This window comes from Gorilla gorilla, chromosome X (assembly GCF_029281585.2).
Source record: "Gorilla gorilla gorilla isolate KB3781 chromosome X, NHGRI_mGorGor1-v2.1_pri, whole genome shotgun sequence".
NCBI lineage: Eukaryota > Metazoa > Chordata > Mammalia > Primates > Hominidae > Gorilla > Gorilla gorilla.
The window spans coordinates 9,667,152-9,694,908 of record NC_073247.2 but is presented as its reverse complement, the minus strand read 5'-3'; the positions used below and the strand labels follow the sequence as shown (position 1 = coordinate 9,694,908).

The 27,757-nt window shown below is 59.2% G+C and overlaps 1 protein-coding gene and 2 long non-coding RNA genes across 4 annotated transcripts; 1 reads left to right on the top strand and 2 right to left on the bottom strand.

Moving 5' to 3' along the window:
- Positions 1-2,339: 2,339 nt before the first annotated feature.
- LOC129530146 (uncharacterized) lies at positions 2,340-12,107 on the bottom strand. 2 transcript variants are annotated; one of them, XR_008675692.2, is made up of 3 exons: positions 11,290-12,107; positions 4,755-5,408; positions 2,340-2,867 (listed from the first exon to the last, which is right to left on the bottom strand). It is a non-coding gene; the product is annotated as an uncharacterized lncRNA (long non-coding RNA). The 2 variants fall into 2 exon arrangements; XR_010132534.1 differs by lacking the exon at positions 2,340-2,867 and having other exon boundaries at positions 4,596-4,828; positions 5,025-5,408.
- LOC134757925 (uncharacterized) lies at positions 7,348-11,278 on the bottom strand. Its single transcript, XR_010132535.1, has 3 exons — positions 9,982-11,278; positions 9,838-9,936; positions 7,348-9,792 (listed from the first exon to the last, which is right to left on the bottom strand). It is a non-coding gene; the product is annotated as an uncharacterized lncRNA (long non-coding RNA).
- A 329-nt stretch (positions 12,108-12,436) lies between the features above and the next one.
- LOC101146761 (putative GTP-binding protein 6) lies at positions 12,437-27,593 on the top strand. The gene is made up of 10 exons (XM_055376897.2): positions 12,437-12,844; positions 14,221-14,358; positions 16,229-16,299; positions 16,501-16,631; positions 17,344-17,411; positions 18,641-18,799; positions 19,727-19,935; positions 24,003-24,151; positions 24,371-24,523; positions 27,146-27,593. Exons 1-10 carry the CDS (start codon positions 12,502-12,504, stop codon positions 27,267-27,269), a joined length of 1,545 nt encoding a protein of 514 aa, XP_055232872.1. The 5' UTR covers positions 12,437-12,501; the 3' UTR covers positions 27,270-27,593.
- The last annotated feature ends 164 nt before the right edge of the window (positions 27,594-27,757 follow it).

Below are 27,757 nucleotides of genomic sequence, written 5' to 3'. Positions count from 1 at the left end.
AGACGGGCTCCCCCAGAATAAGGGGACCCAGCCTGGTGGGGGGACGGGGCCTGGAGAGCCATGAGACGGGGGAGACAGAGGAGATGGAGAGGGGGAGATGGGGGAGAACTGGGGGGCATGGGATACAAGGATGAGGCAGAGCCGGACCCAGCCGTGGCCTCTGCAGCCCTGAGGTCCCGGGGCGCCTCCTCGTGGGACAGGACACAGCTCCTCGAGGTGGAGCAGAGGTGACGGGGAGCAGAGGTGACGGGGAGCAGAGGTGACGGGGAGCAGAGGTGACGGGCACCACAGGTTCCCAGCACTGGCACCAGACCGGCACCGAGAGCCCTGCCCAGAACAAGGGGGGACCCAGCCTGCGGAGGGATGGGGCCTGGACAGCCACGAGACGGAGGAGACGGGGAAGGGAGAGATGGAGGAGATGGAGACGGGCAAGACGGAGGGGAGGGGGGAGACGGAGGAGATGGAGACGGGGGAGACGGAGGGGAGGGGGGAGACGGAGGAGATGGAAGAGAAGGGAGTTGTGGGAGAACTGGCGGGCTTCAGATGCAGGAATGAGGGAGAGCCAGACCCAGCCGCGCCCAGCAGTTCCTAGAGGAGACACGGCTCCCGGGGGAGCGGGAGGCCTTTATGACTCAGAGCCGGGGAAGGAGCAGGAGCCGGGGAAGGAGCAGGAGCCGGGGGTCATCCCCAGCACGGTGCCCACGGGCGCCCCTGCCCAGGCCGAGGGGTCGGACCCCACATGGCACAGAAGCCCCGTCTGCTGCAGCCCCGAGACTCATATCCTGCGGCTGACGGAGATGCTGCCCCTGGGCCGGCGCAGACCCCACGTGGCACAAACGGCCCTGCTGGGTCTGAAGCCTGCAGACAAGGCCACTCACCCGGCAAGACGCTGCTGCGTGGCTACAGCAGAGGGGCCTCGAACCATGTTCCCCACGACCCACGGGCAGACCCTGGCAGGGCAGGGATCCCTCCACCCCGGCACCGTGTGTAGAAGTCACAGCTCCCCCAGCCTTGGCTGCCGCACACGCCACTCAGAGCCTGGGGAGCAGCCGTTCGGGTCTCAGTGGCACAGCGGCCCCAGGATGTGTCTGCGCAGCTCCTGGGCGGGGGCTGCTCCGGGTCTTCCGCACGGGGGCCTGGCCTTCGGCTGCAGCCTCCCCCGGCCTGTGTCCTCACCATGGCATAGCTGTCTCCACCCCGGTATCAGCTCCCACAGCAGCCCCGGCCGCCACGAGTGGGTCTGACCACAAGGCGGGGGGGGGGGGGGGTCCTGACCACAAGGCGGGGGGCCCTGGCTACGAGGTGGTCCTGCCTGCCTCTGCCCCAGAGAACAGCCCCTCTGCAGGGACAGAGCCACCCCATCTCCCTAGCGCGGTGCTGCCTGACCTCACGGAGCAGCCATAGGAGGGGATGAGGCCGTCGGGAAGGACGACCCCAGCGGTGCAGGGACAAGGAGGTCCCGCTTGGACAAGCCCCCCACAGGCCTCCCCACAACAGGGCTTCTAGGCCCGGTCCCTCAGCCCCCAGCACACAGGCCCTTGCCCTGCAACCAAGACCGGCCTGAGCGGTACCTACGGCCGACAGCCCACAGGTGCGACCACAGGGGGACACAGGTGCGACCACAGGGGGACACAGGTGCGACCACAGGGGTACACAGGTACGACCACAGGGGTACACAGGTGCGACCACAGGGGGACACAGCAGCCCCTCCCCCAGGTCACAGAGGCCCCCGAGCCCCCGTCCTCCTCACCAGGGCCTCGGTCCCCAGGCACTCACACAAACCTTGCAGGAGACTCAGAGAAGTGGGGCTTAGGGAGGCAGCCCCCTAGCTATAGCGATTCCAGAAAGGCAAACTCCATGCTGTGCCTGTCTTTTGTTTGAGACGGTCTCACGCTGTCGCCCAGGCTGGAGTGCAATGGTGTGATCTCGGCTCACTGCAGCCTCTGCCTTCTGGGTTCAAGCGATTCTCCTGCCTCAGCCTCCCGAGTAGCTGGGACTACAGGCGCCCTCCACCATGCCCGGCTAATTTTTGTATTTTCAGTCGAGACGGGGTTTCTCCGTGTTGGCCGGGCTGGTCTCGAACTCCTGACCTCAAGAGATCCACCCGCCTCAGCCTCCAAAAGTGCTGGGATTACAGGCGTGAGCCACTGTGCCCGGCCTTTTTAATAGAAAACGGGTCCCGCCAGGCAAGGTGGCTCATGCCTGTAATCCCAGCACTTTGGGAGGCCAAGGCGGGCGGATCGCTTGAGGTCAGGAGATTGAGACCAGCCTGGCCAACACGGTGAAACCCCGTCTCTACTAAAAACACAAAAAATTAGCCGGGCACGGTGGCAGGTGCCTGTAGTCCCAGCTACTCGGGAGGCTGAGGCAGGAGGATGGCGTGAACCCGGGAGGTGGAGCTTGCAGTGAGCTGAGATCGTGCCACTGCACTCCCGCCTGGGCGACAGAGCGAGACTCTGTCTCAAAAAAAAAAAAAAAAAGAAAAGGAAAACCTAGGGTCCCACTATGGTGCCCAGGCTGGTCCTGGGCTTAAGTGATCTCAGCTTGGCCACACAATGAATCAAGCTATGCACACGGGTGTGCTGACCAGGAAGTTGACAAAACCTACCTGCAACGTGGGACTCGAAGTGCCATGGGGGCCGGGCGCAGCGGCTCACGCCTGTCATCCCAGCACTTGAGGAGGCCAGGGCGGGCGGATCACCGGAGGCCAGGAGTACAAGACCAGCGTGGCCAACGGGGTGAAACCCCGTCTCTACTAAAATTAGCCGGACGTGGTGGCGGGCACTCGGGAGGCTGAGGCAGGTGAATCGCTTGAACCCGGGAGGCGGAGGTTGCAGTGAGCTGAGATCGCACCGGTGCATCCCAGCCTGGGTGACAAGAGCGAGACTCTGTCTCTAAATAAATAAATGTGCCACAGAAACCTGCCCCGTCCTCACCTCACCCAATGTCAGAGTCAGGGACACAGGGCGTGGCCCACAGGGTAGGATGACAGATGTCCACCCAGGCCCTGACCCTCCTGACCACCCCTCATCCGGGGGTACCCCGACCTTTTAGGACTATGAGGTGCCCTGAACACCAGGGATGTGGGGTGCCCCCAATCCTTTAGGACTACGGGGTGCCCTGAACACCAGGGATGTGGGGTGCCCCCAATCCTTTAGGACTACAGGGTGCCCTGAACACCAGGGATGTGGGGTGCCCCCAATCCTTTAGGACTACGGGGTACTCTAAACATGACAGCCATGGGGTACCCTGACCCTTTAGGACTATAGGGTGCCCAGAACATGACGGCCGGAGGGTACCCCAACCTTTCAGGGCTGTGGGACACACTGACTTCTTAAGACTACAGCTGGGCCTACAGGAGTCCAGGGGATGCCAGGCCTATGTGGGGAGGGGGCGGAGGCAGAAAAGCGAAGGGGGAGGTGCCGGGCATTGGCTGTCCCTGCCCTGAAGGAAGGGATGGGGCCGCCAGGTAGGCGTGCGGCCAGGACCACCCAAGAACTCAAGGGAGAGAAGGGACGGGGAGAGGGGAAGGGCGGGACGGGGAGAGGGGAAGGGGGGGACGGGGAGAGGGGAAGGGGGGGACGTGGAGAGGGGAAGGGGGGGACGTGGAGAGGGGAAGGGGGGGACGTGGAGAGGGGAAGGGGGGGACGTGGAGAGGGGAAGGGGGGGACGTGGAGAGGGGAAGGGGGGGACGGGGAGAGGGGAAGGGGGGGACGTGGAGAGGGGAAGGGGGGGACGTGGAGAGGGGAAGGGGGGGACGTGGAGAGGGGAAGGGGGGGACGGGGAGAGGGGAAGGGGGGGACGGGGAGAGGGGAAGGGGGGGACGGGGAGAGGGGAAGGGGGGGACGGGGAGAGGGGAAGGGCGGGACGTGGAGAGGGGAAGGGGGGGACGGGGAGAGGGGAAGGGGGGGACGGGGAGAGGGGAAGGGGGGGACGTGGAGAGGGGAAGGGGGGGACGGGGAGAGGGGAAGGGGGGGACGTGGAGAGGGGAAGGGGGGGACGTGGAGAGGGGAAGGGGGGGACGTGGAGAGGGGAAGGGGGGGACGTGGAGAGGGGAAGGGGGGGACGTGGAGAGGGGAAGGGGGGGACGTGGAGAGGGGAAGGGGGGACGTGGAGAGGGGAAGGGGGGGACGGGGAGAGGGGAAGGGGGGGACGGGGAGAGGGGAAGGGGGGGACGGGGAGAGGGGAAGGGGGGGACGGGGAGAGGGGAAGGGGGGGACGGGGAGAGGGGAAGGGGGGGACGGGGAGAGGGGAAGGGGGGGACGGGGAGAGGGGAAGGGGGGGACGGGGAGAGGGGAAGGGGGGGACGGGGAGAGGGGAAGGGGGGGACGGGGAGAGGGGAAGGGGGGGACGGGGAGAGGGGAAGGGGGGGACGGGGAGAGGGGAAGGGGGGGACGGGGAGAGGGGAAGGGGGGGACGGGGAGAGGGGAAGGGGGGACGGGGAGAGGGGAAGGGGGGGACGGGGAGAGGGGAAGGGGGGGACGGGGAGAGGGGAAGGGGGGGACGGGGAGAGGGGAAGGGCGGGACGGGGAGAGGGGAAGGGCGGGACGGGGAGAGGGGAAGGGCGGGACGGGGAGAGGGGAAGGGGGGTCGGGGGAGGGGAGGGGGGTCGGGGGGAGGGGAGGGGAGATGGGGAAAGAGGAGGGGGCATGGGGAGAGAGGAGGGGAACAGGACAGAGGGGGCGGGGACAAGTGCCGGAACCAGGGTCACACGTGGAAGGCCAGGACCCTGGGTCAGGAGTGGGCGCGAAGACCTGGGGTCACACGTGGGACGGCCTCCTGACTGGAGCGTGGCCTTCAGTCGCGCTGTCACCAGCCTGTGGGACCCCTGGGGTGCAGAGAGGGAGCCAAGCCTCAGGGGCCCAGCCCGGATGCTGCCGACTCCCATCCGCCAGCCTCGCCGAGAGCCCACTGACTTCATCACTCCACAGCGATCCCATCCCGGGGTTCCGGGGCCTGTGCAGGAGAAACGCAGGTGCAGGGCCTCGTGCCCACACCGCCGGCATCTGTGCTCCACAACCAACCTCCTAGAGCCGTCATCATCCCTGGGCTGCAGCGCCGGCCGGCGACGACTCCCTGACCACCTCGCTGGGGTCACGTGTCCCCGTGGGTAGAAAATCCAGTGATGCGTGTAGACGAAGAGCCCTCTGCACGCCTGGAAGCCCAGCGCCTTCGGAGGCCGAGGTGGGGGGATCACCTGAGCTCAGGGGTTTGAGACCAGCCTGGGCAACGTGGCGAAACCTCGTCTCTAGGAAAAATTTAACAATGAGACGGACGCGGTGGTGCACACCTGTGATCCCAGCTCCTCGGGAGGCTGAGGCGGGAGAATCGCTTGAACCCGGGAGGCGGAGGTTGCAGTGAGCCGAGATCACGCCACTGCACTCCAGCCTGGGTGACAGAGCGAGACCCTGTTTAAAAAAAAAAAAAAAAAACCATTTAACCATTTGCATGATGAGGACCAAGAGAATAAAAATGAAAAGAAATCTCAGCAACTCACTCTCCAATTATTCCTGTAGGAAAATGAAATGAGAAACATACGCACGTAAAGTATTTAGTATTTCCTGCAGTTTAAGAAATAGAATCCGGGGCCGGGCATGGTGGCTCACACCTGTAATCCCAGCACTTTGGGAGGCCGAGGCAGGTGGATCACCTGAGGTCAGGAGTTCGAGACCAGCCTGGCCAACATGGTGAAACCCCGTCTCCACTAAAAATACAAAAATTAGCTAGGCAAGGTGGCAGGCGCCTGTAATTCTAGCTTCTCAGGAGGCTGAGGCAGGAGAATCACTTGAACCCGGAAGGCAGAGGTTGCAGTGAGCCAAGATCGCGCCACTGCACTCCAGCCTGGGCGACAGAACAAGACTCCGTCTCAAAAAAAATAAATAAATAAAAACAATGCTCATCTTTGTACGATCTAATTGTCAGTCATTTTTATTTCCTTCTGCGTTCGCTTTTAGGAGAACTTACCACCGTCTTCCAAAACAGACGACGGCTTCACCATATCATGAGGAGATTTTCCTCTCACACACGAGAAAAACAAACTTGCAAACTGGTTATAAAACAGCCACCCCCTTGGCCGGGTGTGGTGGCTCACGCCTGTCATCCCAGCACTTTGGGAGGCCGAGGCGGGCAGATCACCTGAGGTCAGGAGCTTGAGACCAGCCTGGTCAATATGGTGAAAAACCCCATCTGTACTAATAATACAAAAATTAGCCAGGCATGGTGGTGCGTGCCTGTAATCCCAGCTACCCGGGAGGCTGAGGCAGGAGAATCGCTTGAACCCGGGAGGGGGAGGTTGCAGTGAGCCGAGATCACGCCACTGCACTCCAGTCTGGGCAACAAGAGCAAAACTCCGTCCCCCCCCCCAAAAAAGAAATCTCAGCAACTCACTCTCCAATTATTCCTGTAGGAAAATGAAATGAGAAACATACGCACGTAAAGTATTTAGTATTTCCTGCAGTTTAAGAAATAGAATCCGGGGCCGGGCGCGGTGGCTCACACCTGTAATCCCAGCACTTTGGGAGGCTGAGGCAGGCGGATCACCTGAGGTCAGGAGTTCGAGACCAGCCTGGCCAACGTGGTAAAACGCTGTCTCTACCAAAAATACAAAAGTTAGCCAGGTGTGGTGGTGCATGTTTGTAATCCAAGCTAGCTGGAGGGCTGGGGCAGAAGGATCACTTGAACCTGGAAGGCAGAGTTTGCAGTGAGCCGAGATCGCGCCACTACACTCCAGCCTGGGCGAGCGAGCGACACTCTGTCTCAAAAAAACAGACAACGGTCACTCCCAACCAACTCACATTAAACCCTTCTCTCAAGGGCTATGGATAAACAGTTTCAATTTTAAGAACACAGACTGCCATGAGACATTTTAAATGTTTTTGTCAGCGGAGAGCAGAAAGTTATAAAACTCAATGACAGGAAATTGCAAACATATAAGATTATAGTAGGTAAAATATCAACCCAATCTTTTTTTTTTTTTTTTGAGACAGAGTCTCACTCTGTCGCCCAGGCTGGAGTGCAATGCTGCAATCTCAGCTCGCTGCAAGCTCCGCCTCCTGGGTTCACGCCATTCTCCCGCCTCAGCCTCCTGAGTAGCTGGGACTACAGGCACCTGCCACCACACCCGGCTAATTTTTTGTATTTTTAGTAGAGACAGGGTTTCACCAAATTAGCCAGGCTGGTCTTAAACTCCTGACCTCGTGATCCGCCCACCTCAGCCTCCCAAAGTGCTGGGATGACAGGCGTGAGCCACTGCACCCGGTTTTGTTTTTTTTTTTTTTTTAAAGGCGCACAGATAAATGATCAGATTTTTTTTTTTTTTTTTTTTTTTTTAGATGGAGACTCGCCCTGTCACCCAGGCTGGAGTACAGCGGCATGGTCTCAGCTCACTGCAACCTCTGCCTCCCGGGTTCAAGCAATTCTCCCACCTCAGCTTCCAGAGCAGCTGGGATTACAGGCACCTGCCAGCACGCCCGGCTAATTTTTTGTATTTTTAGTAGAGACAGGTTCTCACTATGTTGGCCAGGTTGGTCTCGAACTCCTGACCTCAGGTGATCCACCTACCTCGGCCTCCCAAAGTGCTGGGATGACAGGCATGAGCCACCGTGCCCAGCGTAGATTTACTGGATTCTAAAATGCGCAATTCTCTATGTCTCGGTGTTTCTGAAACCAAGGTCATCTCACCATCCACAGGAATCTTTAATAGCTTTTTCCCCACCAACAGTCATTACATCAATGGTATATGAAAGTCAAGAAAACAGGAAACTCTCAAAACCAAGTTCCGAAAGCCCTGGTGTTTCTGCTAAGCTGGCTGCGGCCTCCTGTGTGTTTCGAATACCAGCCACACTGTGGCGGCCACATCTCACCAGGCAGGCCTCCACATAACGGCTTCAGTACCGACTGAGCGGCAAAGTTACATATAAAAACCTGAAAGAAGCCGGGCGCGGTGGCTCACGCCTGTCATCCCAGCACTCTGGGAGGCCGAGGCGGGTGGATCACCTGACGTCGGGAGTTCAAGACCAGCCTGACCAACATGGAGAAACCCCGTCTCTACTAAAAATAAAAATTAGCCGGGCATGGTGGTGCACACCTGTAATCCCAGCTACTCAGGAAGGCTGAGGCAGGAGAATCGTTTGAACCCGGGAAAATCGCTTGAACCCAGGAGGCGGAGGTTGCGGTGAGCTGAGATCGCGCCATTGCACTCCAGCCTGGGCAACAGGAGCGAAACTCCATCTCAAAAAAAAAAAAAAAAAGGAAAGCAGCAGAGATCTATGTCCAGCGAGAAGCTCCCAACACAGACCACGCACCCTGGAAACATCCGTTCCTATGAGGTTTTTAGACAGAGGGTCTCACTCTGTTGCCCCAGCTGCCAGTGCAGGGGTGCAATCACAGCTCACAGCAGCGTTAGCCTCCTAGACTCAGGAGATCCTCCTGCCTCAGCCTCCCTAGCAGCTGGAAGGACAGGTGCCCCACCACCAGGCCCGGCTAATTTTTAAGTTTCTCAGGGCCAGGCACGGTGGCTCACACCTGTCATCCCAGCACTTTGGGAGGCGGAGGCGGGTGGATCCCCTGAGGTCAGGAGTTCAAGACCAGCCTGGCCAACATGGTGAAACCCCGTCTCTACTAAAAATACAATATTAGCCGGGCACAGTGGTGCACACCTGTAATCCCAGCTACTCAGGAGGCTGAGGCAGGAGAATCACTTAAATCCGGGAGGCGGACGTTGCGCTGAGCCGAGATCGCGCCATTGCACTCCAGCCTGGGTGACAGACCGAGACCGTTTCAAATGAAAGAAAAAAGAAAAAAAAAATTGTTACAGAGAAGAGGGTCTCGCTATGCTGGCCAGGCTGGTCTCGAACCCCTGGGCTGAGGCAACCCTCCTGCATTGGTATCCCACAGTGCTGGGATGACAGGCCTGAGCCACCGCGCCCGGCCATCTATGGCTTTTTATCCCCAACGTAAGACAAGGAAGAGGCACAGCTCAGGAGCGAGCTGAGTCGACGCCAGGTGGCGCCCAGGTCCCGAGCCAGCTGTGCCTGCAATGCGGCCACCTGCACGTCCCCTCTCATCCCAGAGCTCACCCTCCGGAGCCATCATCCCCCCAACACGCAGGGCTCACCCTCCAAAGGGCCCCTGGCGGGGTCAGGGCCTGCGTGGTGGTCCGTGGAATCGCTTACGGACCCTCCTCCTGCGCGGCCTCCTGAAGCCCTTGGATGGCTCGGAGGGCACGGGGACCAGGTACTAAAGGATAATCATGGCTACACACACGTCCCCGAGCTCACCACCTGGGGACGCCCTCATTCCGTCTCTCAGTCTATTAACAGGGAAGACGGAGCCCAGGAGAGGCCTCCGTCCCGCGCTGCCCCGGCGAATCTGGGTCCCGATTCTGAGTTCAGTGGTGTTAGAAATAATAGGGTATGTGCCCCCTTAAGGCTGAATATAGCTAACCCCATTTACCCAGGCTGTGCACGTCACAATTCCACTCATGGTGTAGCTGGGACCACAGGCACCCACACACCACACCCGGCTAATTCTTTTTTTTTTTTTTTTTTGTAGATATGGGTTCTTACCATGTTGCCCATGCTGGTGTCAAACTCCCGGGCTCAAGCAATCCTCCCACCTCAGCCTCCCGAGTAGCTGGGACCACAGGCACCCACCATGATGCCTGGCTATTTTTTTGGAGATACAGGTTCTTACCATGTTGCCCATGCTGGTGTCAAACTCCTGGGCTCAAGCAATCCTCCCACCTCAGCGTCCCGAGTAGCTGGGACCACAGGCACCGACCACCACGCCAGACTAAATATTTTTTGTTTTTTTGAGGGGGTAGAGAAGGGGTCTTACCATGTTGCCCAGGCTGGTGTCAAACTCCTGGGCTCAAGCGATCCTCCCACCTCAGCGTCCCGAGTAGCTGGGACCACAGGCACCGACCACCACGCCAGACTAAATATTTTTTGTTTTTTTGAGGGGGTAGAGAAGGGGTCTTACCATGTTGCCCAGGCTGGTGTCAAACTCCTGGGCTCAAGCGATCCTCCCACCTCAGCCTCCCGAGTAGCTGGGACCACAGGCACCCACCACCACGCCCAGCTAAAATTTTTTTTTTGGGGGGGTACAGAAGGGGTCTTACCATGTTGCCCAGGCTGGTGTCAAACTCCTGGGCTCAAGCGATCCTCCCACCTCAGCCTCCCAACATGCAAACGGTGGCTACATTATTGCACAATCCCCGCGTTCTCTCCCATTCTGTTTTACAACTACTCCCACGTAAAGTAACGTAGAAAGGCGAGCCCCGTTATTCCCTTAGAAGGTAGACTGGAGCTTGCAGGAAGCTGTAGGATAAACATTCAGAGGCCAACTGAGAGAAAACGAAACACCCAGGTGATTTTAAGCTAATCAAGAACCCCTTTCACGTGGGTGATTTTAAACTAATCGCGTTCTCCCTTCACAGAACTAAAAAGGGAGGTTAATTTACACGAACGCGCAGGCTACAGCCACCTGTCCTGCCTAGGGACTTCGGGCCGAAAATGCTACCTGTCACACCTCCAATCCAGGCACTGCAGGGCTGTTAGGACGGGAATTAGCAGCTGGGATACCCCGATCCTACAAGGAGGGGGGTTAGCAACCCCTCCTGAAATACCAAAAAGGCCACGGCTTCCTGCAGACGCTTAAGGAACATGCCAATCACAACCGATTTCCTGAAAAACGCAAGAAATCCTGGTGAGGGCTGGGGTTGCAGGACGCTCTGCACACCACGGGTAACAGTTTGTGGGGGAGCTTCTCTGAGACCGGCTGCCTCTTACTGTCCCCTGGACCAGGGGGGCGCCGCTCTCATCCTCCTGGCATCTCCCAGGCCCCTGCCCCACTAAGAGCTCCACCGCAGGGGCTCCCGAGGCTGGACTCAGACCCGCTGGATCCCATCCAGGCCCCCAAGGCAGCAGTGGAGACCCTCAAGGCTGGACTCCAGCCCCTAATGTAGACTCAGGGACCCCTGGGATGGATGGGTTCGAACCCCCAAAGCTGACTTCAGGACCCTCAGAGCTGGACTCCACCCTCCAAGGCAGCATTCGGGACCCTCACGGCTGGACTGGAGGCCCACGGCAGATATGAGGACCCCTGGGAGGCGTCCGGGACCCCCAGGACTGGATTTGAGGCCCCCAGGCAGACATGGGGGCCCCTGGGCGGTGGTCAGGACGCCTGGGGCTGGACACAACCCCCAAGGCAGACGAGGAGAACCCCCGGGAGGCACCGGGGACCCACAGGGCTGGACTCAAGCCCCCAAAGCTAGACGTCGGGACCCACCTGGGCGGCGTCCGGGACCCCCAGAGCAGGTCTCAAGCCCCAAAGGCAGACGTGGGGGCTCCTCGGCGACGTCCGGGACCCCCACGGCTGGACTCAAGCCCCAAAGGCAGACGTGGGGGCTCCTCGGGGACGTCCGGGACCCCCAGGGCTGGACTCAAGCCCCCAAAGCTAGACGCGGTGACTCCGGGGTGGCGTCCGGGACTCCCAAGGGGAACTCCAGTCTCCAAGGTAGTCGTGAGGACCCCCAGGCGGCATCGGGGACCCCCAGGGCGAGACTCGAGCCCCCAAGGCAGACGCGGGGACGCCGAGGCGGCGTCCAGGACCCCCAGGGCGGGACTCGAGCCCCCAAGGCAGACGCGGGGACGCCGAGGCGGCGTCCAGGACCCCCAGGGCTAGACTCGAGCCCCCAAAGCAGACGTGGGGACCCCCTGTGTGGCGTCCGGGACCCCCCAGAGCTGGACAAGAGCCCCCAGGGCACACGTGGGGACTCCTGGGCGGCTTCCGGGACCCCCACGGCGGCTCTCCAGGTTCCAGGGCAGACGTGGAGACCCCTGGGCGACGTCACGGACGCCCAGGAAGGGACTCGAGCCCCCAAGGCAGACGTAGGGACCCCCGGGCGCCGTTCTGGATCCCCGGGGCTGGAGTCAAGCCCCCGAGGCGGCGTTCCGGACCCTCGCAATCAGACTTGGACTCCACCCAGCGCGGAACGGGGTAGGACGGGAGCGAGGACGAGATGAGTGAAGGCAGCGCCGCCGCCGCCGAGGCTCGGGGTCCTGGCGCCTACCCGGCCGGCCGCTGCACCGCTGGATGGGTCGGCCAGGAGCCGCCCACGCCGAACAGGAAGCGGCCCGGCCCCGCCTCCCCCGCCGGCAGCGCGTGCCAATCACCAGCACCTGATGCGGGGCGACCAATGAGGAGCACGCCCTGCCGGGGCTCGGCGCAGGGAGCCCGCCCCGGCCGCACGCCAATCACCAGCACGTGACAAGGGATGACCAATGAGCAGCACGCCCTATGCTGCGGAGAGGCGCTGGCGAGCACGCCCCAGCTGCACGCCAATCACTAGCACGTGACGCGAGATGACCAATGAGGAGCACGGCCTGTGCCGGGGAGAGGCGCTGGTGAGCCCGCCCCGGCCGCACGCCAATCACGAGCACGTGAGGAAGAGCGGCCTGTGGGCAACCCCCGCCCCAACGCTCAGCCTCTAGACGCGCCATGTGGGCCCTGCGGGCCGCCGTACGCCCGGGGCTGCGGCTCTTGAGCCGCGGCCGCTCGGCTCCGCGGGCAGCCGCGCCGTCCTGCCCCGCGCGCGCGCTCGCCTCTGTCGGCCGCAGGAGCCCCGGGAATCTGGAGGGGCCGTGGGGCGGAGGGCGGGGCCTGCGGGCGGACGGCGGCCGAAGCCGCACGGGAGACGACGAGGAGGAGCCGGAAGATGCGGACGAGAACGCTGAGGAGGAGCTGCTGCGGGGAGAGCCTCTGCTGCCGGCGGGGACCCAGCGCGTGTGTCTGGTTCACCCTGACATCAAGTGGGGCCCGGGGAAGCCGCAGATGACTCGAGGTGACCGCGGCAGGGCTTTCGGGGGAGAAACAGGAGCTGGAGACCTGGGGGCGGGGCTCTGAGGGGAGGGGGCTCATAGGTGAAGATTCAGGGGCGGGGCTCTGAAGGGACGATCTCATAGGTGGAGATTCAGGGGCGGGGTTCTGTGGGGAGAATCTCATAGGTGGAGGCGCAAGGGCGGGGCTCTGCAGGAAGGATTTCATAGGTGGAGATTCTGGGGCGGGACTCGGGAGAATCATAGGTGGCGACGCAAGGGCGGGGCTCTGGGGAGGCTCATAGGTAGAGATTCAGGGACGGGGCTCTGACCTGAGAATCTCATAGGTGGAGACCCAGAGCGGGGCTCCGAGGGGGAAGAGCTCAGGTGGCGACGTAGGGGCGGGGCTTCAGGGGGCCAGGCTCTAAGGAGAGGATCTGATGGTTGGAGATGCCACGGCGTGGGGCTCTGAGGGGAAGAGCTTATGGATGGTGATGCGGGGGCGGGGCTCTGAAGGGAGGATCTCATAGGTGGAGGTGCGTGGGCGGGGTTCGGGGGAGGAGCCCATGGGTGAAAGGGCGGGGCTTATGGGGAACAGGGGAGGATGTCATCGGTGGAGGTGCGTGGGCGGGGCTTCGGGGGAGGGGCCTATGGGGTAAAAGTGCGGGGGCGGAGCTTATGGGGTGGAGCCCGTGGGATGGGGTGGGGCCCGTGGGGTGGGGTGGGGTGGGGTGGGCCGGGCCGGGGCGGTTCTCGCCGTTGGGACCTACGTTTCTCTTGCCCTGGGTTAGAGGTAGGCACGGTGTGTTTGAGGTCAGGGAAGGGAGGGCGTCCAGCAGACCAATCTGTGTCGAGTCCCCCCCACCCCACCCCCCCCACCCCCCCCCCAGGAGGAAATGCAAATGAAAAAGTCGCTGCATGTGCCAGAGTCTCAAAAACGTTGATTTTTCTCTTGGAAGCTCCTGTAGTCGATGAGTGGTTTTTCTTTACGGGTGTTTTCCAAAATGGTCAATTCCTGGAACAGATGAAGCCCCAAACTGCTCAGAACAGCGCGCAGACCTCTTGCCTCTCTACTCCCCAAACCTGCCCGTGGTTCCTCAGTAATCCCTGAGCACCCGCAGCTCCCGGGTTCCCTGCTGCGCCCGCCTGGAGCCCAAATTCCATGTAACGCAGGGTCGCCCTCGTGTCCCGCTGTGGCTCCGGCGTCCTTCCCCCATCAGATTCCTACTTAGAGGCCCTGGGGGGACGGAGTCATATCGGGGGACAAACGGCGGCTCAAGGTGCCTTCTCCGGGGAGATTGTCTCAAGGGCAGGAGGAGGCCTCCCCAGGCAGGTGTGGACGGGGTCCCCGGGCCTACCCCGAAGGGAAGCATCTCTCACGGTGGCCCTTGTGTCCCCGCAGCCGAGTGGCAGGTGGCGGAGGCCACAGCGCTGGTGCACACGCTGGAGGGCTGGTCCGTGGTGCAGACAATGGTCGTGTCCACCAAAACGCCGGACAGGAAGCTCATCTTCGGCAGAGGGAACTTTGAGCACCTGACAGGTGGGTCCGTCCAGACCTGCTCCTTCCCCAAACCTCCTTTCCTGTCCGCTGCTACCGAAAACATCCAACTGAGACATGCTGAAGTACGGGGGTCTTGCGGGGCCAGAGGGGAAGCGGCCTCTCGGATTGCCCAGGTAAGCTGGGAGCACACGCCAGTAGGAGTCGGAGGACGGTGAGGCTTTATCTGTGTCGAGATTCACACCAGGCCCTGGAGAGACTTAAACTGGTGAAGATTAGGTCGGGGCAGTTTATAGAGTCCAACAAGCAGGGTAGGCAGTGGACCGGCTGTAACCCCACCTGCCCCTGCAGGCCCCCGCCAAATCCTCCTTCTGGGTGCCCCTCCACCCCACCAGCAGTCTCTTAGGGTGGGGTCCAGCATGGGATCCTTGCGCTTCCCAGGTTTCTGACCATCCTGCTTACAGTAGAGTTGGGAAGACGCTACTCACTTGCCCAGGTGGGGGTGTGCTGCCCTGGGTCACCTGCCCAGGTGGGGGTCAGCTTTCCTGCCTGACTCAGATGCATCTCACCCCTGCTGGGATGTGTTCACCCTGTGTGTGTGTGTATGTGTGTGTGTGTGTGTCCCCAATGGGATGTGTCCACGGTGCATGTGTGTCTGTGTGTGTCCCTGTCGGGATGTGTTACGCTGTGTTTGTGTCTGTCTGTGTGTGTTCCACCAGCTGTGTTCTCCGTGCATGTGTGTCTGTCTGTCTCTGTCGGGATGTGTTACTGTGTCTCTGTGTGTGTGTGTCTCTGTGTCTGCACATGTCTGTCTGTGTCTCTCCCTGTTGGGATGTGTTTACTGAGTGTGTCTGTGTGTGTGTCTGTGTGTCTGTGTCTGTCCCTGTTGGGATGTGTTTACTGTGTGTGTGTGTCTGTGTGTCTGCATGTGTGTGTGTGTGTGTGTCTGTCCCTGTCAGGATGTGTTTACTGTGTGTTTCTCTGTGTGTCTGCATGTGTGTGTCTGTGTCCCTGTTGGAATGTGTTTACTGTGTGTGTGTCTGTGTGTCTGCGTGTGTGTGTGTGTCTGTCCCTGTCAGGATGTTTACTCTGTGTGCATGTGTGTGTGTGTGTGTCCGTCAGGATGTGTTTACTCTATGTGTGTGTCTGTGTGTGTGTCTGTGTGTCTGTGTCTGTCCGTCGGGATGTGTTTACTCTGTATGTGTGTCTGTCCGTCGGGATGCATTTACTGCGTGTGTCTGTATGTGTGTGTCTGTGTCTGTCCCTGTCAGGATGTGTTTACTGTGTTTGTGTGTGTCTCTGTGTGTGTGTCTGTGTGTGTGTGTGTGTGTGTGTGTGTCTGTCCCTGTCAGGATGTGTTTACTGTGTTTGTGTGTGTCTCTGTGTGTGTGTCTGTGTGTCTGCACATGTCTGTCTGTGTCTGTCCCTATTGGGATGTGTTTACTGAGTGTGTCTGTGTGTGTCTGTCTGTGTCTGTCCCTGTCGGGATGTGTTTACTGTGTTTGTGTGTGTCTGTGTGTGTGTGTGTGTGTGTGTGTGTCTGTGTCTGTCAGGATGTGTTTACTGTGTTTGTGTGTGTCTGTGTGTGTGTCTGTGTGTGTCTGTGTCTGTGTCTGTTGGGATGTATTTACTGTGTGTTTGTGTGTGTGTGTGTGTGTCTACGTGTGTATGTGTTTGTGTCCCTGCCGGGATGTGTTCACCGTATGCATGTCTATGTCTTTGAGACACACACCCCTAGAGACACACCCCCTCCCACGCTGACTTCCTGGATCCCGGGTGTCGTGCTCAGGAACTCGGGGACGCCTGTGAACTGAGCTCTCCGCGGTGCATCCCACAAAGGGTATCGTGGGCTCATCCCACAGTCCACGGGCCTGGACGGCCAGCCTCTGACGGGACCCCCTCTTTCTGTTAGAAAAGATCCGAGGGTCTCCAGACATCACGTGCGTCTTCCTGAACGTAGAGAGGATGGCTGCCCCGACCAAGGTACCACAGGATGTGGCTTGCTGTGTTTGTCCCCGCGTGATGAAGGAGGGGACACCACAGCGTCCGGCCAGGCGGGGTACAGATGGGGACAGATGGGGACACGGTGGGGTTAAGGTATTAGAGACGTCCTCCTTCCTCTCACATTGGCCACCAGGGCCTGGCCTTCCCCCGTGGCTTCTCAGTCGCTCTCTCCTTTTGCAGAAAGAACTAGAAGCCGCCTGGGGCGTGGAGGTGTTTGACCGCTTCACGGTCGTCCTGCACATCTTCCGCTGCAATGCCCGCACGAAGGAGGCCCGGCTTCAGGTGGCCCTGGCGGAGATCCCGCTGCACAGGTGTCGTGGGGCCCCGGGGCCGCGCCAAGCGTCACGCCCGCTCCCGGAACCCCTCGCCAAGCGTCACGCCCACTCCCGGAACCCCTCCGTTCTGTAGTCACCTGTAGGGCGTTCTGGGGGTACGTGAGGAAGAAAAGCACCATGGGGGCCGGGTGTGGTGGCTCACGCCGGTCATCCCAGTGCTTTGGGAGGCCGAGGCGGGCGGATCATGAGGTCAGGAGATCGAGACCATCCTGGCTAACACGGTGAAACCCCGTCTCTACTAAAAATACTAAAAATTAGCCGGACGTGGTGGTGGGCGCCTGTAGTCCCAGCTACTCAGGAGGCTGAGGCGGGAGAATGGCGTGAATCCCAGAGGGGGAGCTTGCAGTGAGCTGAGATCGCGCCACTGCACTCCAGCCTGGGTGACAGAGCGAGACTCCGTCTCAAAAAAAAAAAAAAAAAAAAAAAGAAAAGCACCGTGTGGGCTCTCTCTCCGGGGCCCGTTGCCCCCACTGCCTGCCCCCGGCTCCCCGCTAGGCAGGTCCCCTCGGCCCGGGACACGCGTCACTCACAGTGTCTGAGCTACACACGGAGCGGGGCCGCAACAGCAGCTCCTCGCTTCGGCCCAGAGCCCCAGCTCAGTGCCCCCTTCACCTTCACCTTCACCTCGACCTCTGCCGGGAGGGAGAGAGCGTCCGCAGAGACCGAGCCACTCCCGTTCCCACACCAGGTCGAACTTGAAAAGGGACGTCGCCCACCTGTACCGAGGAGTCGGCTCACGCTACATCATGGGGTCAGGTAACTCGGGCCGGGCGCGGCGTCCCGGGGGGTCCTCGGAATGCGGTTGTCAGCGGCAGCCACACCCTCCTCAGCCCTGGAAGATTCCAACAGGTGGGGTCCAGCTGGGGTCTCCGTCTCCTGGTAGCATTTGAGGACATAGGAGACCCTCAGCCCTGGAAGATTCCAACAGGGTAGGGGCCGGCTGGGTCCTCCCTCTCCTGGTAGCATTTGAGGAGATAGGAGACGGTGATGGTTTTTGGAGATTTTGCCTAAATCAGTAGCCACACACTGGGGATTTAAACAGCAGAGATCCATGCTCTCCCCTCCTGGACACCAAAACTCTGAGATCAAGGTGAGGACAGGGCTGCGCTCCCTCCAGGGGCTCCTTCTGCCTCTCCCAGCTCCTGGGGGCTCCAGGCATCCCTGGGTTTGTGGCCGCGTCACTCCAGTCTCTGCCTCCGTCTCCACGTGGCCTTCTCCTCTGTGTCTGTGTCTCCTCTTCTGTCTCTTACAAGGACACATGTCATTGCATTTATGGCCCGCCCTAATCCAGAATCATCGCATCTCTAGATACTTCACTTACGACAAACACCCTATTTTCAAATAAGGTCCCATTGACCAGTTCTGGGAATTAGGATGTGGACAGATCTTTTAGGAGGACCACAGTTCAATCCACTACGCTTGTATCCACTTCCCTCTGGAGGCTCTAGGGCAGGGTCCTTCCTGCCTCTCCCAGCTCCTGGGGGCTCCAGGCGTCCCAGGCTTGTGGCCTCGTCACTCCAGTCTCTGCTTCTTAGAAGGACACAAGTCGTTGCCTTAGGGCCCACCCTAACCTAGGATGGTATCTTGAGACCCTACAAAGACCATATTTCCAAATCAGGTCCCATTCCCAGGTTCTGGGACGTCGGATGTGAAAGGGGCCCCACTGAGCCCGCTCACGATGACGTCCCGGGCCGTGTCCCGCTCGGAGGCCTCCGTAGTGATCTGGCCTTTACTTTCTCCCCGAGTCACGGGAAGCCCTCGCTGACCTCACGGGGTGGACACCCGGAGGCGAGATCCGGTTCCGCTGAGCAGAGCCCTTTCTCATGGAACAGGACGTGTCGGGGCCGCTGCTGGGGAAAGCGGCCGGGCCCCCAGATGCTGGAGCGGGAGCAGGCCCCGGGCCCCCGCAGACCCTCTGCGGCACCGCCCGCTCTTGTGCCTTTCCCGGCGTGGCTCACCGCCTCCCCATCTCGGGTGTCTTTTAGGAGAATCCTTCATGCAGCTGCAGCAGCGTCTCCTGAGAGAGAAGGAGGCCAAGATCAGGAAGGCCCTGGACAGGCTTCGCAAGAAGAGGCACCTGCTCCGCCGGCAGCGGACGAGGCGGGAGTTCCCCGTGATCTCCGTGGTGGGGTACACCAACTGCGGTGAGCACGCGCCCAGGGGAGGGGCCTTCCGCGGTCTCCGTGTGGGGTACACCGGTGAGGACTCGCCCGGGGGAGGGGAGGGGGTTCCTGTCGTCTCAACGGTGCCGTACGCCAGCTGCGGTGAGCACGCGCCCAGGAGAGGGGGTTCCCATGGTCGCCGTGTGGGGTACACCAGCTGCTGTGAGAGCTCACCCAGGAGACGGGTTTCCTGTGGTCTCTGTGTGGGGTACAGCAGCCATGGTGAGGATGTCATCTACCCCATCCTCCCATCCAGAGCTTTACCACCCTGTCTATACCACAACCTCCCCTCCATCTACACCATCCTCCTGTCTAGACAATCCCCACTGCCTCAGCTATACCAGCACCCCGTCTACACAATCCACCCATCTACACCATCACCTCTCCTCTGTCTACACCATCCTCCTGTCAACACCGGCACGACTGCCGTATCTATATCCACCCATCTACACCATCACCTCTCCTCTGTCTACACCATCCTCCTGTCAACACCGGCACCACTGCCGTATCTATATCCACCCATCTACACCATCACCTCCCCTGTGTCTACACCGTCCTCCCATCCACACCAGCACCACCACCCCATCTACACCATCCCACCGTCTACACCACTGCCAAATCTACACAGACGACCTCACTCCCATCCACGCCTTCACAGCACACCCGTCTACACCACCATCTCCCCCGTGTCCACACGGCGGGCCCCGCTCCATCGGCCCGAGAGCAGCGACGGTGGCTTTGTCCCACACGTCGTGTCTGGCCCGGGGTGCCCGAGGAGCTCAGGGACCGTGTGGCTCGGGGTGCGGCCCCCCAGAGGGTGCCGTGGTCTCCATTTGGAGGGCCTGGCTGCGGCACTAGGAGTTGGGACGCAAGGGTCTCTGCAGCGCCCTGACCTCCGCGCCCTCCTAGGAAAGACCACGCTGATCAAGGCGCTGACGGGCGATGCCGCCATCCAGCCGCGGGACCAGCTGTTTGCCACGCTGGACGTCACGGCCCACGCGGGTACGCTGCCCTCACGCATGACCGTCCTGTACGTGGACACCATCGGCTTCCTCTCCCAGCTGCCGCACGGCCTCATCGAGTCGTTCTCCGCCACCCTGGAAGACGTGGCCCACTCGGTGAGCGTGGGACGGCTGGGGATCGGGTGCTCGGACACCCACTGGGCAGGGGGGCCGGGCACTCAGACACACACACAGCCAGGGGCCAGGCACTCAGACACACACAGCCAGGGGCCGGGCCCTCAGACACCCACTGGGCACAGGGGCCGGGCTTTCAGACACCCACTGGGCACGGGGGCTGGGCACTCAGACACACACACAGCCAGGGGTCGGGCCCTCAGACACCCACTCAGCCCAGGGGCCGGGCCCTCAGACACCCACTGGGCATGGGGGCCAGGCACTCAGACACACACAAAGCCAGGGGCCGGGCTCTCAGACACCCACTGGGCACGGGGGCCGGGCACTCAGACACACACACAGCCAGGAGCCGGGCCCTCAGACACCCACTCAGCCCAGGGGCCGGGCCCTCGGACACCCACTGCACATGGGGGCCAGGCACTCAGACACACACAGCCAGGGGTCGGGCCCTCGGACACCCACTGGGCACGGGGGCCGGGCACTCAGACACACACACAGCCAGGAGCCGGGCCCTCAGACACCCACTCAGCCCAGGGGCCGGGCCCTCGGACACCCACTGCACATGGGGGCCAGGCACTCAGACACACACAGCCAGGGGTCGGGCCCTCGGACACCCACTGGGCACGGGGGCCGGGCACTCAGACACCCACTCAGCCCAGGGGCCGGGCCCTCGGACACCCACTGGGCACGGGGGCCAGGCACTCAGACACACATACAGCCAGGGGTCGGGCCCTCGGACACCCACTGCACACGGGGGCCAGGCACTCAGACACACACACAGCCAGGGGTCGGGCCCTCGGACACCCACTCAGCCCAGGGGCCGGGCCCTCGGACACCCACTGGGCACGGGGGCCAGGCACTCAGACACACACACAGCCAGGGGTCGGGCCCTCGGACACCCACTCAGCTCAGGGGCCGGGCCCTCGGACACCCACTGGGCACGGGGGCCAGGCACTCAGACACACACACAGCCAGGGGTCGGGCCCTCGGACACCCACTCAGCCCAGGGGCCGGGCCCTCAGACACCCACTGGGCATGGGGGCCAGGCACTCAGACACACACAAAGCCAGGGGCCGGGCCCTCGGACAGCCACACAACTCGGGGCCGGAACAACAACTGCCTCCTGGGGCTCAGACTTAGTGTCCCCCAAGCCTCCCACGTCCCCGGGCGAGAGGCTGAGCGGTTGCCCCAGCCTCACCGACACTCAGGGCCGTGTTCTTGCCGCCGTGAGCCCGTGTAGAAATAGGAAGTCGGCCGTCAGTCCTCTCCTGGCTTATGTGCCTGAACACATAAGCGTGTTCCCGGGTGCACCTGCTCCACGTCACAGACCCCTGACAGACAGTGAGAGTGACCGTTCGTGTCACAGACGTGCGGGCAGCGGCAGACACAGCACGGTGATGCCTGAGGATTGGTGAACACCGAGACCCTGGAAACACCTGTGGGGTCCTGAGGCCGTCACTGCAAAAGGGGCCACAAATGGGGGCCAGAAACCACAGGAACCAACTCTACCACAGTTCCAGAAAGCGGGAGCTGACCATAGACTCTAGGGGAGGATCCTTCCTGCCTCTCCCAGCTCCTGGGGGCTCCAGGCGTCCCTGGGCTTGAGGCCGCATCACTCCAGTCTCTGCCTCTGTCTGTGGCCTCCTCCTCTGTGTCTGTGTCTCCTCTTCTGTCTCTTAGAAGGACAGTAGTCATTAGATTTATGGTCCACCCTAATCCAGGATGATCTCATCTCCAGATCTTCCAGTTAATCACATGTGCAGAGACCCTGTTTCCAAATAATGTCCCATTCACAGGTTCCAGATGATCAATACATGGACAGGTCTTTTGTGGGGGGGGCCACAGTTCACTTCAGTTGGATCCAGTTCCTTCTGGAGGCTCTAGGGGAGGGTCCTTCCTGCCTCTCCCAGCTCCTGGGGGCTCCAGGCGTCCCTGGGCTTGAGGCCACATCACTCCAGTCTCTGCCTCTGTCTGTGGCCTCCTCCTCTGTCTGTGTCTCCTCTTCTGTCTCTTAGAAGGACAGTAGTCATTAGATTTATGGTCCACCCTAATCCAGGATGATCTCATTTCCAGATCTTCCACTCAATCACATGTGCAGAGACCCTGTTTCCAAATAATGTCCCATTCACAGGTTCCAGATGATCAATACATGGACAGGTCTTTTGTGGGGGGGCCACAGTTCACTTCAGTTGGATCCAGTTCCTTCTGGAGGCTCTAGGGGAGGGTCCTTCCTGCCTCTCCCAGCTCCTGGGGGCTCCAGGCATCCCTGGGCTTGAGGCCGCATCACTCCAGTCTCTGCCTCTGTCTGTGGCCTTCTCCTCTGTGTCTGTGTCTCCTAGGACACCTGTCATTGCATTTAGGGGCCACCTAGATAAATCCAGGGTAACCTCGTCTTAACTACATCTGCAAAAACTCCATTTCCAAGCAAGGTTCCCTTCTCTTCTGTGTCTGCCCCACATCTCTCTCTCTGTCATAAACATACCGGTCGGTCGTTGGATTTAAGGCCCACTCTGCTCCACCTCGACTTCATCTTCACCAGCTGCATCCGCAGAGATCTTAATTCTGGGTAGGGTCCCATCCTGAGGCTGCTGGTGGATGTGGATTTGGGGGCGGGGTGCTGTTCGGCTCCGGAACTGCCCCCGGCCCTAGGGTGCTGAGTGAGCTGCACACTCCGTCCGTACCGTAGACTTTCCAGGTTCATGAAGAGCACGGGGAAATATTGTCAAGCAACAAGGCAGGAAAACAAGGTGTGAGATTGTCACATTCAGGCTACAGCTTGGTTTTTTGCCCTGAGGGAGAAGCAGCAAATGTCCCAAAGAACGGACGCGGCTGCCACCTCCTTGAGAAGATGAGACTGAACCCTGCCCGGAGCCTGGACTCCGCTTTTGACGACTCCCGACAATAAATTATGGAGCGGGCGCGGTGGCTCACGCCTGCAATCCCAGCACTTTGGGAGGTTGAGGCGGGTGGATCACTTCAGGTCAGGAGATCGAGACCATGGCGAAATCCCGTCTCTACTAAAAATATAAAAAATTAGCCAGGCGTGGTGGCGGGCGCCTGTAGTCCCAGCTACTCAAGAGAGGCTGAGGCAGGAGAATGGCTGAACCCGGGAGGCGGAGCTTGCAGTGAGCTGAGATCACGCCACTGCACTCCAGCCTGGGTGACAGAGCGAGACTCATCTCAAAAAAAAAAAAAAAAAGTCTAAAACTTTCCTGGGATGAAATTTTTTTTTTGTTTTTACTTTTCTTCTCTAGAGACAGGGTCTCGCTCTGTCACCCAGACTGAACTGCAGTGGTATGATCTCGGCTCACTGCAGCCTCGACCTCCTGGGCTCAAGTGATCCTCCCACCTCAGCCTCCTGAGTAGCTGAGACCACAGACACGCACAACCAGGCCATGGCTAATTTTTGTACTTTCTGTAGAAACGGTCTCACTCTCTTGCCCAGGCTGGTCTCAAACTTCTGGGCTCAAGCCACCTCCCAAAGTGCCTCAGTTACAGGAAAAATATCATTTGTATTAAGTGCATCCAAACAAACAAAAAGTAGACGTGGATACCCCGGTAGTATAAGTCGGAGAATTACACACGGCTTTTTTTTTTTTCCCTGTGTTTTTCAAATTTTGTGTAAGGAGCCTGCCTGTAAGATTTTTTTCGAACGTGAGAAAAAGCGTCCTTTAAACAGGAAATAATTCCGCTGTTAAAAAAAATTTCACGGGAGGATGAAGCCGCCCTAAAGCTTTGAATGAAGACCCCCTGGGTGGGTGGGTGGTGGTTGGGTGCTCATATATGGCACCCCCTTGCGTGTGGGTCTGGGGGTGCGGAGCTGCTGCCTGTGGCTTGGAAGGTTGGGTAAGTGCAGCCGGGTGGGCTCGCATCCACTGTTAGTCCAGGAGCCCCCGTCCTGGGGTGTCCGAGGGGCCTGCACACAGGCGTACCTCCCACGCCCAGCCTGTCGTTGGGAGCTCGTGTGAGCCCCTCTCCTGGGCCTGTCTGCAAGCTTGGGGTCGGGGACCAGAGGCTCCGCAGCTCTGACCCCACGGCCCGGCCCACAGGATCTCATCCTGCACGTGAGGGACGTCAGCCACCCCGAGGCGGAGCTCCAGAAATGCAGCGTTCTGTCCACGCTGCGTGGCCTGCAGCTGCCCGCCCCGCTCCTGGACTCCATGGTGGAGGTTCACAACAAGGTGGACCTCGTGCCCGGGTGAGTCCTGCCCTGGGGTCCGCAGGCGTCTCCTTCCCCTGCACGCGGTGGAGCCAGGTGGGGAGATGCTCCGTCTCCTTGTGTGAACCGCAGCGGTGGCAGCCAGGACGCAGGGAGTGGCCCCAGACTGTGCCCCGTGGGCAGTGGACTCCTGGGGACCCTGATTTCGTCCGGCCGCCCCGACACTGAGCGGGGCCTGTGACATCCCCACCCTTGCAGGTACAGCCCCACGGAACCGAACGTCGTGCCCGTGTCTGCCCTGCGGGGCCACGGGCTCCAGGAGCTGAAAGCTGAGCTCGATGCGGCAGTTTTGAAGGCGACGGGGAGACAGATCCTCACTCTCCGCGTGAGGCTCGCAGGGGCGCAGCTCAGGTGAGCGGCCTGCAGGGGCAGGAGACGGGATGGTGCTCTGGATGCCTGTCTCTGGCTCTGAAACGGGCTCTTCGTGGGTGCAGAAGGAGCTGTGAGATCCCCGAGAGCTTTAGGATGTACAGACGAGATGAATGGGTTTGCATCAAATGTACATTTGTGACTGTGCATACAACAGGTGCCTAATCTGCGCTTGTCAAAACATACATTTGTGACTTTGCATACAACAGGTGCCTAATCTGTGCTGACAGTCAAAATGTACATTTCTGACTGCATACAACAGGTGCCTAATCTGCTGACAGTCAAAATGTACATTTCTGACTGCATACAACAGGTGCCTAATCTGCGTTTGACAGTCAAAATGTACATTTCTGACTGAGCATATAACAGGTGCCTAATCTGTGCAGAGTCAAAATGTACATTTCTGACTGCATACAACAGGTGCCTAATCTGTGCTTGACAGTCAAAATGTACATTTCTGACTGCATACAACAGGTGCCTAATCTGCGCTTGACAGTCAAAATGTACATTTCTGACCATACAACAGGTGCCTAATCTGTGCTTGACAGTCAAAATACATTTCTGACTGCATACAACAGGTGCCTAATCTGCGTTTGACAGTCAAAATGTACATTTCTGACTGCATACAACAGGTGCCTAATCTGTGCTTGACAGTCAAAATGTACATTTCCGACTGTGGATACAACAAGTGCCTAATCTGTGCTGACAAGGGGTACATTTCTGACTGTGCATACAACAGGTGCCTAATCTGTGCTGACAGACAAAAATTACATTTCTGACTGCATACAACAGGTGCCTAACCTGCGCTTGACAGTTAAAATGTACATTTCTGACTGTGCATACAACAGGTGCCTAATCTGTGCTGACAGTCAAAATGTACATTTCTGACCATACAACAGGTGCCTAATCTGTGCTTGATAGTCAAAATACATTTCTTACTGCATACAACAGGTGCCTAATCTGTGCCTGACAGTCAAAATGTACATTTCTGACTGCATACAACAGGTGCCTAATCTGTGCTTGACAGTCAAAATGTACATTTCTGACTGTGGATACAACAGGTGCCTAATCTGTGCTTGACAGCCAAAATGTACATTTCTGTGCATACAACTGGTGCCTAATCTGTGCTTGACAGTCAAAATACGTTTCCGACTGTGCATACAACAGGTGCCTAATCTGTGCTGACAGTCAAAATGTACATTTCTGACTGTGCATACAACAGGTGCCTAATCTGCGCTGACAGTCAAAATGTACATTTCCGACTGTGGATACAACAAGTGCCTAATCTGTGCTGACAGTCAAGGGGTACATTTCTGACTGTGCATACAACAGGTGCCTAATCTGTGCTGACAGACAAAAATTACATTTCTGACTGCATACAACAGGTGCCTAACCTGCGCTTGACAGTCAAAAGGTACATTTCTGACTGTGCATACAACAGGTGCCTAATCTGTGCTGACAGTCAAAATGTACATTTCTGACCATACAACAGGTGCCTAATCTGTGCTTGATAGTCAAAATACATTTCTTACTGCATACAACAGGTGCCTAATCTGTGCCTGACAGTCAAAATGTACATTTCTGACTGCATACAACAGGTGCCTAATCTGTGCTTGACAAAGTGTACATTTCTGACTGGATACAACAGGTGCCTAATCTGTGCTGACAGTCAAGGGGTACATTTCTGACTGTGCATACAACAGGTGCCTAATCTGTGCTGACCGTCAAAAATGTACATTTCTGCATACAACAGGTGCCTAATCTGTGCTTGACAGTCAAAATGTATATTTCTGACTGTGCATACAACAGGTGCCTAATCTGCGCTGACAGTCAAAATGTACATTTGTGACTGCTTACAACAGGTGCCTAATCTGTGCTTCACAGTCAAAATGTACATTTCTGACTGTGCATACAGTCAAAATTACATTTCTGACTGTGCATACAGTCAAAATTACATTTCTGACTGCATACAACAGGTGCCTAATCCGTGCTGACAGTCAAGGGGTACAGGTCTCCCTACCAATAAGAAAGCAAGCTCCAGCTGGATGCCGTGGCACAGGCCTGTAACCCCAAGACTTTGGGAGGCCGAGGCAGGAGGATTGCTTGAGCTGAGAGGAGTTTGAGGCCAGGCTGGGCAACATAGTGAGACCCCATCTCTACAAAGAATAAAAAATTACCCCAGGTGCGGGGGCTCACACCTGTAATCCCAACACGTTGGGAAGCCGAGGTGGCTGGACCACAAGGTCAGGAGATCGAGACCATCCTGGCTAACACGGTGAAACCCCGTCTCTACTAAAAATACAAAAAATTAGCCGGGCGCGGTGGCGGGTGCCTGTAGTCCCAGCTACTCGGGAGGCTGAGGCAGGAGAATCTCTTGAACCCGGGAGGTGGAGGTTGCAGTGAGCTGAGATCGCGCCACTGCACTCCAGCCTAGGCGACAGAGCAAGACTCCGTCTCAAAAACAAAAAAAAAAACAAAGGAAACAGGACGGTCTGATGAACGGATAGTTTGAGCTAAGCTCTTTTTAGCGTAATTATTTATCATGAAACTAACCAAATACTTACGGGTTCTGCTTGTCTCCATACAACGCGCATCTGTGCCCAGCTGGCTGTATAAGGAGGCCACAGTTCAGGAGGTGGATGTGATTCCTGAGGACGGGGCGGCCGACGTGAGGGTCATCATCAGCAACTCAGCCTACGGCAAATTCCGGAAGCTCTTTCCAGGATGAACAGACGCCCACAGAGGCCTGGGGAGTGGGGGCATTGCTGCCTGGGGAGCTGAGGCGTTACCGCTGTGTTGGGGGCAGCCTGGTGTCAGGTGCAGCAGGGTCCTCCTTGTCTGGTTCTGCACCCGTCTCGCTCCCAGCCATTTGCTGGGATGACCGTGCAGGCCGGTGACACGGCCGCACCTGCCCCAAAGCGGGCCGCCCGAGCGTCCACTCCAAGCCTGAGCATCCACACAATTCCAGTGGGCCCTCGGTGCCTGCTGTGAACTGCTTTCCCTCGGAATGTTTCCGTAACAGGACATTAAACCTTTGTTTTTACTTCCCTGAGCAGCATTTCCAGTTCCTCCTGCACCTGCCGTGAGCCGTGGCCCCGGTGGGCACCGACGGCCCCTCCGCCCGGCTGTCTGTGTTCACAGATGGTCTCGTTTCCCATGGTTGTGTTGGGGAAATGACGAAAAATCAGGTTTCCCGGCAGCACAGAGAACCCTTCC

Bases quoted from the DNA above. Each gene is read 5' to 3' on its own strand.
- LOC101146761 (XM_055376897.2), top strand. From the start codon at position 12,502: ATGTGGGCCCTGCGGGCCGCCGTACGCCCGGGGCTGCGGCTCTTGAGC. The intron at 14,359-16,228 runs GTGGGTCCGTCC...TCTTTCTGTTAG, and splicing joins GAACTTTGAGCACCTGACAG to AAAAGATCCGAGGGTCTCCA. The intron at 18,800-19,726 runs GTGAGCACGCGC...GCGCCCTCCTAG, and splicing joins GGTGGGGTACACCAACTGCG to GAAAGACCACGCTGATCAAG.